General features: G+C 44.4%; 1 protein-coding gene across 2 annotated transcripts in view; it reads right to left on the minus strand.

Moving 5' to 3' along the window:
- The window catches only part of CPED1 (cadherin like and PC-esterase domain containing 1), a 190741-nt gene that overhangs the window by 128432 nt on the left and 47095 nt on the right, over positions 1 to 15214 (minus strand). For both annotated transcript variants that reach the window (XR_009555726.1, XM_060244835.1), the window contains exons 3-4: positions 12104 to 12210; positions 6286 to 6361 (exon numbers count right to left, since the gene is read on the minus strand). Coding sequence is in view for 1 of the 2 variants with exons in the window: in XM_060244835.1 (XP_060100818.1) it covers positions 6286 to 6361; positions 12104 to 12210 (183 nt within the window). In the remaining variant the exon portion in view is untranslated. The remainder of the gene's footprint in view (positions 1 to 6285; positions 6362 to 12103; positions 12211 to 15214) is intronic.

Genomic DNA, 15214 nt, shown 5'->3' on the forward strand with positions numbered 1-15214 from the left:
ATAGACGTAAGTTCCAGTGATTTCAATGGAATTTCTGTTCTAACTATGTTTAGGACTATAATTAAGCTACAGAGTCTTAGTTTATGGCACAGCAAAAAATCTAACATTCCTTTACACCTAGGGCTGGCCCTGCCGCTAGGCAAACTAGGCAATTGCCTAGGGTGCCCGCCTTCTGGGGGCACCAAACTGAGCACACCCCCCCCCCCAGACTCGGTGATGTTATCGGTGCAGTGGGGCGGGGGTGTGTGCCAGAAGTTAGCTTTGCTTTGGGTGCCTGACAGTCTAGGGCTGGCTCTGTTTACACCTATTATCCTTTGCCACATGATGCAATAAAGAGCCCAGAGCCAGTGTTACTTGGATAGCCGAAGCTAGCCTGATCTCAGAAGCTAAGAAGAAGAAGAAAATATTGGATTTATATCCCGCCCTCCACTCCGAAGAGTCTCAGAGCGGCTCACAATCTCCTTTCCCTTCCTCCCCCACAACAGACACCCTGTGAGGTGGGTGGGGCTGGAGAGGGCTCTCACAGCAGCTGCCCTTTCAAGGACAACCTCTGCCAGAGCTATGGCTGACCCAAGGCCATTTCAGCAGGTGCAAGTGGAGGAGTGGGGAATCAAACCCGGTTCTCCCAGATAAGAGTCCGCACACTTAACCACTACACCAAACCAGCTCTCTAAGCAGGGTCAGTCCTGGTTAGTACTCAAAAGTTCCAAGGTAGTATCAGGGAAGGTCTAGGGTTGCTACACAAACCACTTCTGAATGTGTCTTGTTTTGAAAGCCGTATGTGTTTAACTATGTCAGCTGCAATTGATGACAAAACAAAGCAACATCCCATCCTTATTTCCATTACAAGATCTATACTCCAAGATGGCGATGAGTTCTAAAATACTCCCTTATGTTGTCTGATGGGAGCCATTACATATTCCACTTCCATGAGGATCTCATGAACTACCAGTATGGGCTCAGAGTTCACATCCCCACAGAGGAGTGGTCGTTTTCACTAGCCAGTGTGGCCACTTCCCAGATGCGTGAAAATGTAAAGGAACAAATGCTTCCCAGTTGCAGGAAAATGTAAAGGAACCAAAAAGCATATGAATGAAAGTCAGATTTTCTTTCATTCTTTAACTGCATGTTTCACTCTCCCTATACCAGCAACGTAAACAGCAGCCAAGCGTCACGTGGCACAGGCCATTTCCTTCCCTCTCTGTTTTTCCAAGTGGATCACGGATTGCATGTCTCCTCTGTCGGTCTTTCATCTAGCAACACATTCTGAATTTTGAAAGAGATTTTCCACAGGTGTCACACAAATATCACTAGAAGTATATTGGAAGGCAGCTTGACCAACTAGTGCAACCTTGCTAAATAACTCTGCCACTGATGTTCTAATCCTAAGGACACTTTCCCAGAAGCAAGTCCTACTGAGATTTACTTCTTAGTAGACATGTCTAAGATTGCTGTCTAACAGCAGAAGTTCCACCCTTCTAAAACTACCAACTATGACCCTAAGGTTTTATTTATTTATGTAAAATATTTTTTGCCACTTCACAAGACCAAAGCATAAAAGCAAAAGAGAAAGCATATGTGTGTATGCATGTATATTCCCTCTTAGAAACAGTTTCTTAAAAATAGGTCCTTGGATTCAGGCCCAGTGTAGAGAGTGGATGTGAAGAGTAAAGACAGCTGTTGATGACTCAACCCCCTGAAGGAATACAGCTGAAGAAGATACACCTCACAGCTGATAGTTCTGGCCCACCATCTGCTACTGTGCAAATGTAACTAGGACCCAACAGATAATGCAAGAAGATGAGGAAACTGCCCCACTCTCTTTGTCAAACCCAGAATTCCAATCTGTCATATTGGACATATTCTGAAACAAAGTATGGTGGAGGAGGGAGCAAGAAGCAGCCTCGCATAAATAGCTCTTCTTATTAAAAAAAGAAAAGAAAAAGTGAAGCCAGTTATGTAGCCCCACAACAATGCCTTCCTCAGTTTTTCTAGTGTTGACATCCGTAGCCTTATCAAGATACCACATTTTATCTACTGAAGAGACCACAAGGACAATGAAGAGAAACACTGTGTCCATGGCAGCTTTCCAAGCTCTGCAGACTTTGCCACATGATGCAATGAAGATCCCAGAGCCAGATTTCTGCAGGCCAGAAACAAAGGGAGTATACAGTGGCTATATGCCAGTTAAGCATCAGGCTTACCACATGCATCCATCAGCTCAGAGAACGGAATGAAAATAAGTTTGCTCCTGGCAAAATGGTTGCTTCATAATCACTCAAAAATATAGAGAGATGATTCGACTAACCATGCAGAGAAATGTGCATCTTAGATGAGGTTATGTTTATAAACATCAGACAAGCTGCCCAGCATTCTCAAGTATTTAACCTAAGAGGCAAAGAAATGAGAAAACCATCCTGACTTAAATGGGAGAATTAAGTATGTGTTTAACTCTTTCCCTTTAAAATGAGTTTGTGCAACAATGCACTTAAGTGCAAAAAAGAAGAGGCTGGTTTATGTGCTGAATCTGTTTGACCAGTGAAAGAAACATGAAATTTATTTCTCTCTTTCTTGTTCTTCCAATCTTTCATTTCAGGGAGGAATGGTCTTTGTGGAGAACAGCTGTCCCTTAACTCAATGCTGTCTGGTATCTTCAGTATAATAATCCAAAGAGCTGCGAAGGTATCCCATTTCTATTATTTCTCCAAGATTAGATCCAAGCTTGATAATAGAAACCCTGAAGCCCTAATGCTTACACGGAACATTAAATTGGAAAACTCTGCCAGGAAAAAGAAATCAAATTGACCTAGCAGACAATGAAGAGGATATCCTAATGAAGAGCCAAGAAAGTCAAACAATAGAAGAGTGCTTTATGCAGGTTTTAAAATCAGGCGTTTTGTGTGAATGTGAAAAGCATATCCTTGAGGCATGCCATGATCGTTTATTTAAGATTGTATTTAGAATCCAAGACTGCTTTCCCTGCATGGAAGGCAGAAAGCCCTGGCATTAAAGGAAGTCATCCATATGATGCTGTGTGCATTCCAAGCATTCCTGGGGCTTTCTCCAGGGGGGAAAAATAAATCAACTTTAAAATGGCTGCAGGGGAACATCTGTGAAGTCACCATGGGGAGGAGGCTGGGCTAAGATATGTTTCACAGTGGGGCTGAGTAGCTCACTGGCAAAAGCTATACCCCCTCCCAGATCCTTTCCCCCTTATAATGTGTTACAGTGTGCCTCAGTAAGGAAGGGAAAGGGAAAATGAGGGGGTTAGCGGGCTGCAAGAGGTCTTAGTGCTACCACTTTTGTGCAGACACGACAGGAGGAAGGGAGGAGTGGGACCCTGGCAGCAAGTGGAGCACCCCCTGGAGGGGGGTGGTTGCTGGCAGCAAGTGGAGGAGGACTGGGGAAATGTGTGGGCACCATTTTCATCAGTTCCTGCACTGCTTGCTCCTATTGCGATTTAGAAGCAGTCCAAGTTAGGCATTGATTCTGTAACAGCAGACCATTCAGTATGCAGGAGACTTTATTTACAAGACTTAATGGGCTGCTTTAAAAAGGTAAAGGTAGTCCCCTGTGCAAGCACCAGTCATTTCCGACTTCGGGGTGACGTTGCTTTCACAATGTTTTCACGGCAGACTTTTTACGGGGTGGTTTGCTTTCCCATCATCTACACTTTCCCCCCAGCAAGCTGGGGACTCATTTTACCGACCTCGGAAGGATGGAAGGCTGAGTCAACCTGGAGCCGGCTACCTGAACCAGCTTCCGCTGGGATCGAACTCAGGTTGTGAGCAGAGGGCTCCGACTGCAGTACTGCAGCTTTACCACTCTGCACCACGGAGCTCTTATGGACTGCTTACTTTCATATAAACCTACCCAATCTCTGTGGTCGTCTTCAGAAGCCCTGCTTTGTGTGTCTCCTTCAACTGAAGCCACATGGGTGGCACTGGCAACCCAAGAAAAGGCCCTCTCAGTCACAGTACCATACTATGAAATGTGAAATTCCTGCCCCAGGGAAATCTGACTTTCTTCTATCGTTGTCTTTCACCAGGGGGGTTAACACTTTTTGTTTTGTCTGCTGTTCCCTCACTGGTGCTTTCATATAGCAACAGTTTGCAAGTGGGTTTTGCTATTACACAGTAAAAATCCAGTTGCAAACCACATTATTTGGTGTGTCAATGCACCCGCTGATTCTCTTTGACTGTGCTTCCCATTCATGTGTCTGTGGTTGATTTATCATTATGTTTTGTTAGTGTGTGTGTGTGTGTTTCAACTTGTTTTTAATTTTTTTGTTATTCATTGCCTTGGGGACTCTAAATGGTTACAAGGGCATCTTTGAAATGTTTAAAAACTATAGAATTATATTCACATAACCCTTGAGCTTTGAGCCAGCCAAACATTTTGCCTGTAAGAATTGTGTATGATGAGACACATGGTCCAGCATAGGCTTCCCAATCCCCAGGTCCCAGAGGGGGATCCCCTGGTTTTACAGGCTTCCCCCCTCCCCCAGCCAGCTGGCCGGCGGGGGAAGCCCCACCCCCACAGCCATTATACACCTCCATGAACAATTCCCATAAGGAATGATGGGGAATTGATCCGCGGGTATTGGGGGCTCTGGGGGGGGCTGTTTTTTGAGGTAGAAGTGCCAAATTTTCAGTTTAGCATCTAGTGCCTCTTCCCAAAATACCCCCCAAGTTTCAAAAGTATTGGACCAGGGGGTCCAATTCTACAAGCCCCAAAAGAAGGTGCCCCTATCCTTCATTATTTTCTATGGCAGGAAGGCATTTTAAAAGGTATGCTGTCCCTTTAAATGTGATGGCCAGAACTCCCTTGGAGTTCAATTCTGCTTGTCACACCCGTGCTCCTGGCTCCGCCCCAATGTCTCCTGGCTCTGCCCCCAAAGTCCCCAGATATTTCTTGAATTAGACTTGGCAACCCTAGTCCAGCATAAGCTTTTGTATGGAGCTTATATCCTTGTTATAGAACTAACATTTTAGTCCCGTGCCTGAAGAAAAGTGGCGTTGAAACAGGAATTGAAACACCGGCTGTCCTGTTGCACATATATATTTTCATGGAATTAATGAACATACAGAATCACTACATGAATTGGAAAGTTTGACACCTTCAGGAAGACTATGGACTTTATGGGAGTATTGTGATTCGAATGGAAATGGATTGAGTATTCTTTATGTGACCAGTAATTCTATAGTTTGCCTGTTCTTGATATAATAAATATTGTATATATTTTAGTGATTTTGGTCACAGTTACTGAAATGTACTGGGTTCGAAGCAAGAGATAGTGAGTTCAGCTCTTTATTCAGTGATTCAGCATAGTGAGATAGAAACAGAACTGACTCGCAGAACTGACCAACGGCCCTGCTTATATGCTCTGCTGGCCCTAAGGCCAAACTCCAGTCCCAATACATAACAGTTACCTTTGGGTTGGTAGTGTTAGTTTCCTGTGTGAGCTCTCCTGTTGTATATTACTACCTAGTAATTGGCAACCAGGCCCATTGTTTTTTTAAAAAAAAATCAAGAAAGTCTCCACTATATGACTGTAGTCAATATAATTTTCTCCATGTGCTTTTTGCAACTAAATTACACATCAAGAGATCTAACAGTGTGTGGCTTCACAAAGTGTGTAGCTCATATTTAGAAGTGTTATTATTATTTCAGTTGTTTCTGGGTTGATGCCAAATTGGGCTGAAAATAAATAATTGTCCTGTGCTAATACCTACTAAACTGTGCCTTAAATTAAATAATTCTCTGATTTATAAGAAATTGGATCATTTCAGAAGAAAAAGTGCCAAAAAACCCTTTATAAACAGCAGTTGTCACATTTTGCATATCTATCTATCTATCTATCTATCTATCTATCTATCTATCTATCTATCTATCTATCTATCTATCTATCTATCATCCATTTGTCTATCATCCATCTGTCTATCATCCATCTGTCTATCATCCATCTGTCCATTCATCTATCCATCCATCCATCCATCCATCCATCCATCCATCCATCCATCCATCCATCCATCCATCTATTTCTAGCCTAGCCTTCCCACAAACAGGCTGCCCCCTCCATGCTAGTTTACTTGCACAATGCAAAAGCACAATCAAGCTATGTTCAGTTAGACAAGAAAATGATCCATCACACTGCTTTCATTCTTTTCCCATAACCAATGGTCTACAAAATGGATTCACATTTCAGCATTTTTATTCAGTTGCATACCAGTATACAAAGCTGATGGTACGAGGCTATTCGTTGAAGGAAATCAGAATGCTTACCTGGAAACGTTCTCATTATCTGGCATAGCCCTTCTTTTCTGCAAAGGAGATGTTCTATTTTGGGGAGAACATTTGCCTGAAAACAATGAGGAAAATTGTGGTCATTTTCTTCCTTAAACTTAGCATCATTTTTTATTCAGCCTGTGCCAGGAAAGTATGCTGGTAAACTGTATGAAGGGCTAGCAATATTATCTGGGATAAAGACAGACAAGGCCATAGTCACTGGGGGGGAGGGGCACAGGGGCAGTGCCCCTTATAGAAACTCTAACACCCCTATCCATTTTCCCTCAATCTTCCCTTAATTAAGACTGGGTGGAGGTGCTGCAGATTCTATTTGGGGCACTGCCCTTGTGCTCCCCCTGTTAGCTACTGCCCTGATGACAGAGGAGTTGATTACTCAGGAAGGAATGAAATAGTCTCAAGTCCTGTTCCATCATTATGTTTTTGGTGCTCTGACTTTCTGAACCTTTATGCACTATTGCCATATTGTATGACTATGGTAATGCATGTATTTTCCAACTTCAATATGTGCAGGGAGCATATCATGATTGTTGCATCACACATTCACACATACTAAAGCTAGAAAACAGGTGCATTGCCCTATCACACAAAATGGAAACAACATATATCAGAATTATTATGGTAAATATTTTCTCATTACACAAGGTGGGAATGTCAACACCATAGTGAGAGAATAGGACTTTGGTTAGCCACAAACTGGACCTACATGGAATCTTAATATTGTCCAATTTTTATTTATAAGCCACAAAAGTATGGGTATCTCCATGCCAGGTATGTAGTTAAATACTAAGAAACAAGCTATCTAAAGCTTGGGGGGGATGTGATAAAACTGAATGGGATTTTGAAATTAGCAGTCTCTCTCTCTCATACACACACACCCCATTCACTCAAAAATGCCACTGATTGTCATTTGTTCTTCATGGGTGTAGCTGTTGACTTGCCTAAGTCTAGGAATAGGGCATAAAGATTAAATTAAATAAATCTTTAAGCCAAGTCTGTTCAGTGAAAGAAAATATATGACTCCCACTTAACATCAAGAAAAACTGGCCTCCTATTCCCTTTTAAATGCTAAGTGTAAGTTCTACACTTTGTTTTGCATTATTGCCAAGCATTCCTCAGTCAATGAGACATTTGTGTCAATTTCTTTGGAATTCTATATTTTCCTGCAATGTATGACAGCTGAATTCCAGTTGTGGGTGATGTGAATTACAGAGATTCACTTGAGGTGACAGCAAAGTGACTCCCAGCAAAACAGTTGAGAGCCATCTGGAAAGAAAGAAAGAAAGAAAGAAAGAAAGAAAGAAAGAAAGAAAGAAAGAAAGAAAGAAAGAAAGAAAGAAAGAAAGAAAGAAAGAAAGAAAGAAAGAAAGAAAGAAAGAAAGAGAGAGGTAGGTAGGTCATGGTATAACATTATCTTTTCAGTAGGCATGAGACAGCTGTTAAACAAAACATAGCACATCTTCAACTCTCCACAAAACTGCTTTATAACAAGTCAGATATTGCTACATCTATACCAGTGTCCACCAGTTAGGATCCGCATTACAAGACATGGTCTTTGTGCCCCTTTTTTCAAAGGAAGTTTAGAATACTAGTAAGGGGCTAAAAGTTAAAAACATCAATACTTATAGACAAAAGTCCATGTGTTTATTTAAAAAAAAACATATAAAAACCTTGTAGGGGCCCAAATGAAGCCTCATAAACTCATCAAAGTGACAAATGCACATGAAAGAACTATATATGACCTGATGTGTTTTGACTTGCAGAGGCCTTCTTCAGAGGTCAAATAGTTAGGCTTCCCAATCCCCAGGTCCCAGAGGGGGATCCCCTGGTTTTACAGGCTTCCCCCCTCCCCCAGCCATCTGGCCAGAGGGGGAAGCCCCACAGCCATCATGCACCTCCATGAACAATTCTCATAGGGAATGATGGGGAATTGATCTGCGGGTATCGGAGGCTCGGCGGGGCCTGTTTTTTGAGATAGAGGCACCAAATTTTCAGCACAGCATCTAGTGCCTCTCCCCAAAATACCTCCCAAGTTTCAAAAAGATTGGACCAGGGGGTCTGATTCTATGAGCCTCAAAAGAAGGTGCCCCTATCCTTCATTATTTCCTATGGAAGGAAGGCATTTAAAAAGATGTGCAGTCCCTTTAAATGCAATGGCCAGAACTCCCTTTGGAGTTCAATGGTGCTTGTCACACCCTTGCTCTTGGCTCCGCCCCAATGTCTCCTGGCTCCATCCCCAAAGTCTCCTGGCTCCACCCCCAAAGCCCCCAGATATTTCTTGAACGGGACTTGGCAACCCTACAAATAGTACAAATTTCAACATACAACAAAGTCCTTGTTGCACTTGTAAATCAATAAACAATTAATATAGGACCCAAAATGGAATGTTCTAATTTGGAAATGAATGACACAATTTTTTTGGAAGGCCACAAATGTATCTTTCCTTACGTCAGCAGCAATTACACATACAGCGAATAGTAATATGTCCCTTCCAGTTTAGATCTTAAGAGTGAAATCTCCTTATCAGGGCTGGCGTAACATCAGTATGTATCAGTCCTCCAGAGGTGAGGCAGGTGGTAACCAGAGATAGGGCTTTTTTAGAAGTGGCACCTCATTTATGGAATGTCTTTCTGCTTGAGGCAGGAGGCAACCAGAAATAGGGCTTTTTTAGTAATGGCACCTTCCCCATGAGGCTTACCTGGTGCCTTTGATGCTTTCTTGTAGGTGACAGGCTTTTGATTAAGGGGTTGATCGATAAACAATATTTTAGTCTGCAAACACCTGCTTTAAGTATTTTCTTAAGGCAGTGCACCAACTACATATAGAAAGGCCTGAATTGTAACCCTGCCTGCCATCTGGAGGCTGGCAACCCTACTCGGCCTGCAGAAGGTCCAAAATCTAATAAATGTATCCACTATTCTTCTGCTTCTGAGTTACTTGTCCATCTTTGCAGCGTTGGAGCTGGAGGTTATAGAAAGTCTGGAGGAAGCACATTCAAGCTGTTAGTAATCTATTTTTATGATCTATGCTTTTATGCTGGTCTGGATATTTAAAGATGGATTTTAATTAATATCTTTTAATGTTTTATTTTCATTAGTTTTTTTTGGGGGGGGGGGAGACAGGTTCCTGGAGAGGCAGCATAAACATTTCTAAACAAATATAAATAATAGTTTGACAAGAGGGGGCCACCCACAAGCCCTTTCAGAGGTCTAGAAAGAAATGGTCACTTCAGCTCTAGTCAAAATAAAAGATAAAAAACGACAAGACGTGATGCCAAAAGAACATGTTGTAAAACTTACCAAATGCCAACAAAAATTAACATATGTCTAAATGTGAGACCCCCTTTGAGCTTGAGGCCCAGGTCAAATGGCTCTCCTGCCCCAGCCTCTGGCTCAAAGGCCTTTCCCTGTTACCTCAGTGTTTTCTTAAGGCAGTGCTACAACTACTAGGGTTGCCAAGTCCAATTAAAAAAATATCTGGGGACTTTGGGGGTGGAGCCAGGAGACTTTGGGGGTGGAGCCAGGAGACACTGGGGGCGGAGCCAGGAGCAAGGGTGTGACAAGCATAATTGAACTCCAAGGGAGTTCTGGCCATCACATTTAAAGGGACAGCACACCTTTTAGAATGCCTTCCTTCCATAGAAAATAATGAAGGATAGGGGCACCTTCTTTTGGGGCTCATAGAATTGGACCTCCTGGTCCAATCTTTTTGAAACTTGGTAGGTATTTTGGGGAGAGGCACTAGATGCTATACTGAAAATTTGGCGCCTCTACCTCAAAAAACAGCCCTCCCAGAGCCCCTGACACCTGCGGATCAATTCCCCATCATTCCCTATGGGAATCGTTCCTGGAGGTGCATAATGGCTGTGGGGGTGGAGCTTCCCCCGCCGACCAGCTGGCTGGGGGAGGGGGGAAGCCTGTAAAACCAGGGGATCCCCCGCTGGGACCTGGGGATTGGGAAGCCTAACAACTACACATAGAAAGGCCTGGGTTGTAACCTCGCTTACAACATATGAAGCTGTCATGCTGAGAGCAAGACCAGTAGAGAAAGTGAAAATCCATGACCAGATCTCCCATTGCTTTATCAGTAGCCCCAGGAAGATGACTGAACTGAATCAAGCCAGCCAGGCCCGGTGCTAGGGGTTTGGGTGCCCCTAGGCAGATGGCCGTTTCCCCACCCCCCCTGGTGTTCTTCTGCGTGTGCTTTGTGCGCGCAGCCCGCTGATATCATCAGAAGTGACATCATCGGGCTGCCCGTGCTATACGCGAGCTCTCATCCCGGCTCTCACCTCACCTGCTTCAAAGGAAGCCGGCTGGCTCCCTTTGAAGTAGGGGAGGGCTGGGATGAGAATCATGGTCCTGGGAAGTGTTTTTGGGTGCGGTGGGGAGGTAGGCGTGGGGCAGTGGGAAGGCGGCAAGCGGTTTTGGGTGTGGGGAGGGAGGCGCGGGGCAGCACAGAGGCGGCGGGAAGTGTTTTTTGGTGTGGGGAAGGAGGCACGGGGCAGCGGTGGCTGTGGAAGGTGGTGGCGGGGAGTGTTTTCGGGTGTGGGGAGGAAGGCATGGGGCAGCAGGGAGGCGGTGGGAACAGGCGGTGGTGGGGAGCATTTTCAGGTGCAGGGAGGGTGGCACGGGGCAGCCGTGGCTGTGGAAGGCGGCGGGGGGAAGTGTTTTCAGGTGCAGGGAGGGAGATGCGGGGCAGCGGGGAGGTGGTGGTGGCCACGAAAGTTGCCGGCCACTTTCAAAAGTTGCCGGGGAGAGGGGGGGCCTCATGGTGCCCCTAGGCCAAATGGCGCCTGAGGTGGTGGCCTACTTAGCCTACTCCCATGCCCCGGCCCTGAAGTCAGCAGTAATAGAGGAAGTTAACACATGCTCTCCATGCTGCCTTCCCCATGTAAATTACCAACCCCTGAAGCTGCTTTCTCTATTTATGTGAAAGCTGTACAGGGGTTCCTCCCCAGCAGAATAATCTTGACCCCAAAGGCTCATAATGTCTCATATATTTTAACCTAGAGACAGACCATCGGTCTATCCCAGGGGTGGCCAACAGTAGCTCTCCAGATGTTTTTTGCCTACAACTCCCATCAGCTCCAGCCAGCATGGCCAATGACTGGGGCTGATGGAAGTTGTAGGTAAAAAACATCTGGAGAGCTACCGTTGGCCACCCCCCCCCCCCCGGTCTATCCTGCTGTGTTGCCTACTCTAATTGACAGCAGCTCTTCAAGGTCTTCAGAAAGCATCTCTTCTGCTCAAGGTCTGTTGAATTCTGGGGACTGAATCTGGGACCTTGTGTAGGCAAAGGATGTGTTTTATTTTCTAAGTGTCAGCACATACCTGTAGTAGCTGGACAGTGGTAAGGGAGAAATATGATATCTGTTAATGTTGTTATCGAATAGTGTGCATGATAGAGCAGTGAAACAAATATCTAAATCAAAAAGATAATTACTTAAGGCTGTGGTTTCTAGCATGGTATTCTCCAAAGCATTTCCTGGCACCCATGTGCTTCTTTCCCAAAGCAAAGAGCCAGTTCTGGCTTTTCTCCACTTTAGTGGAGTTGGAGATGCTTCAGAAGAGCCCAGAAGATCACTTTTCTGTCTGCAGGGAGCACCCACTTGGAAACAGCTGCATCCAATGTGAAACCTCCTTACATTTTCTGATTGGACCCAGATCCTAATGGTGGCCATTTTGTTGTAGTGCCCACAACGTGTGTTCAAAAGTCCAAAAAGCGTCTACAGGTTTAATAAAATTGGGGACTCCTGATTTAATAGAATGTCAACAGCTATGACCCTTTGGAACCATACCTTCTGCAATAATATTGTTCGATGTGTGTCCAGTGTACTTAAGCAATTTTCATAGTCAGCTTTGCTGGAGGATAAGCAAATCATAAGGTCCCAGGGGTTTAATTCACCTATTTAAAAAAGAAAAGAAAAGAAAAGAAAAATAACCAAATGAGAAAGAAGACATTCTTGTCTGAGAAAAACTTGGACTGAGCTATTCCAGAAAGCAACTTGTGTAGATAACAATGAGAACTACAGTTAGAATTCTGTACTCTTAAGAGTCTTCATTCACTGGAAAAATATTTGTAAATTTTTCTGATGCCTAAAGTGAGGGTATATTTTGCATGTTCTACACCTAGATGCCATATTGTGAACTTGTGAACATGCAGAGCAAAACTGGTAGACATTGGGGGCAGAGCCAGGAGCAAGGGCGTGACAAACATAATTGAACTCCAAGAGAGTTCTGGCCATCACATTTAAAGGGACAGCACACCTTTTTAAATGCCTTCCTTCCAAAGGAAATAATGAAGGATAGGGGCACCTTCTTCTGGGGCTCATAGACTTGGACCCCCCCTGGTCCAATCGTTTTGAAACTTGGGGGTATTTTGGGGAGAGGCACTAGATGCTATACTGAAAATTTGGTGCCTCTATCTCAAAAAACAGCCCCCCCAGAGCCCCCGATACCTTCAGATCAATTCCTATGAGAATCGATCTTCACATAGGGAATAATGAAATGGCCAGCAGACATTCCCCCCCCCCCCCCAGTTTCTGGCGACTCTGAAGTGAGCGATTGGCATCTCTACTCACGAGTTGCTGCCAGCTACTTCAAAGTAACACCCCATTCCAAGAGGAAGCTTTTCCAATCGGAGACTGAAGCCTCCAGAGGTGGAAAGTCACATGGTGGCTGTGCGGGCAGGGCTTCCCCCCGTCAGCCAGCTGACTGGGGGCGGGAAGGAGCCTGGGAAAGCGGGAGAACCCCCACTGGGACCTGGGGATTGGCAAGCCTAGGAGTGGGGAATCAAACCTGGTTCTCCCAGATAAGAGTCCATGCACTTAATCACTACACCAAACTGGCTCTGGTGGCGTGGGCTTCTCCAAGGTTTCATGAAGGCTGCTGGGGGCGTGGCAAAGCCCCTGGTGGCTGACTGGCTGCCCGCTCTCCTAATCCAGGGGTTGTTATGCAGCTACACCTACTGAGTGTATGTTCTACACTTCAATGGACAAGGTTGGTGGGCCCTTAGAAAGGTTCAGGAGCTGTGCTCCTGTGAGCTCCTGCTGAATCGGAGACCTGAATCCAATACACTCACAGAAAAAAAAACTACCAAGATTAACACAGAGAGACAGATAGCCAATGATAGCACCAGCAGCTGGTGCTAGGATCTTTAGCTGTCTCTCACTGACCCTGTCATGATCCTTGGCCTAGTGAGGCCTACAGACTTCAGGAAAGTCTGTATCAAAGTAGCTGCAGGGCCTACAGGATCCCTTCTGTTTCTCTGGTTGAGGGAGAAGCAGCTTTGGAGGGAAAACTTACCCAGAGGGATGGGACCTGGGAGAAACTAATAAATAGGTCTGGCTAGAGAATCAGGTGGTTCTCTCTGGAAAGGCTGCAGCAGCAGGGTTCCTTCACTCGATGAGGGTGTGTCTTTTGGCATTAGAGGAAGAGAGCATATAACTAGTTGTATTAGGGCTGTTATTTTGCTTTATACCACCTTTACTGTTTCTGCTTTTCACGGTTGCACTAATAATTAAAATCACTTCTTGTTTTGAACACTTACAATAAACTTGTTATTGTTATACTGCCTGGGTCCTCTTATCTCTTCAGTCACAGATAGAAAGTGTTTTATCAGGAAGGAAGACAAGGGCTAGGTGGCTGCTCTAGGCTCTCCCAGACAGACTCTCCCAGACAGAGTGGTGGCAGCCAGTAGAAGGCCCTCCCTGGTTTCCTGCTGTGTGACCCCCCCTCCTAATGATAGTAGTCTATAGGATCTGTTTCTTATTGTTCTTTTCAATCCTTGGCAGCATGCTGTACAAATTAAGCAGTATATTTATAAACAGCATCTCAGAGTCTAACTAGTCATGCCAATTCCCTCAGGTCCCAAATGTGTTTCAGACAGACAGAAAAAAAGGAAAACTCTCTGCGACCTCCAACCAGCTTCTGTGATTCTCTGTTCCTCAGTAATAACTTGCCTGATCATCAGAGCTGGATTTCTGCTAGTACTCTATTGCTAGTCTTACTTGGATTTTTAAAAAATTTGTAAATATATTGCATGAGGAGAAAGGAAGGGGAAGGGGGGAATGGGCAGTTATGCTCGTTTATGTTGAAAACACTGTAGAAGAGGTTTTGTAATAAAGGGGGAAATCTCTCCAGTCTCCCTTGGATTCTCTTTTCCTTACTAACAATTGCTTGATCAATTGGAGGGAAAGTGTTAAAACCAGGCAAACTATCCCCTCTTCCACCAGATATTTATTTATTTGATTTCTAGCCAGCCAGCTCCTTGCATAGTAAGTCTTAGGGCAGGTTACAACAAGATAATATTGCTACTTTAGGTGGGATACAACATATATCAAGAACTCCCTGACCATTAGAGCGATTCCTCAGTGGAACAGGCTTCCTCGGAAGGTGGTGGGCTCTCCCTCCTTGGAGGTTTTTAAACAGAGGCTAGATGGCCATCTGACAGCGATGAAGATCCTGTGAATTTGGGGTAGGTATTTGTGAGTTTCCTGCATTGTGCAGGGGGTTGGACTAGGTGACCCTGGAGGTCCCTTCCAATTCTATGATTCTATATTTAGGTGGGGAGGGTGGGATATAAATTAAATTCGATTGAGGATAAGCACCATGTTCTTCTGTATTGTAAATTCTATGATAATCTTCATGCTATCTTTTTAAAGCCCTTTTTGCAACCCTTGGAGAGTCAATCTGAGGACCATAAGATTTTTTTGTTATTAGCCTCAAACAAGAGTAAAACTATTGAATCTGTAGCAAAATTCGTTTACCATTCTTCCAGGAGGAGATGTTCTTTCTGACCATAAACTCTATTGTTATCCATATGGTGTTGTCTTGTTATGCCTATAAAGGTTTTGTGACTGTGACTGACTATTTAAACCTGTCACACTATTTTCCTAATCTGAAGTGGC

The sequence above is a fragment of the Heteronotia binoei genome, chromosome 8, assembly GCF_032191835.1.
Source record: "Heteronotia binoei isolate CCM8104 ecotype False Entrance Well chromosome 8, APGP_CSIRO_Hbin_v1, whole genome shotgun sequence".
Taxonomy (NCBI): Eukaryota; Metazoa; Chordata; class Lepidosauria; order Squamata; family Gekkonidae; genus Heteronotia; species Heteronotia binoei.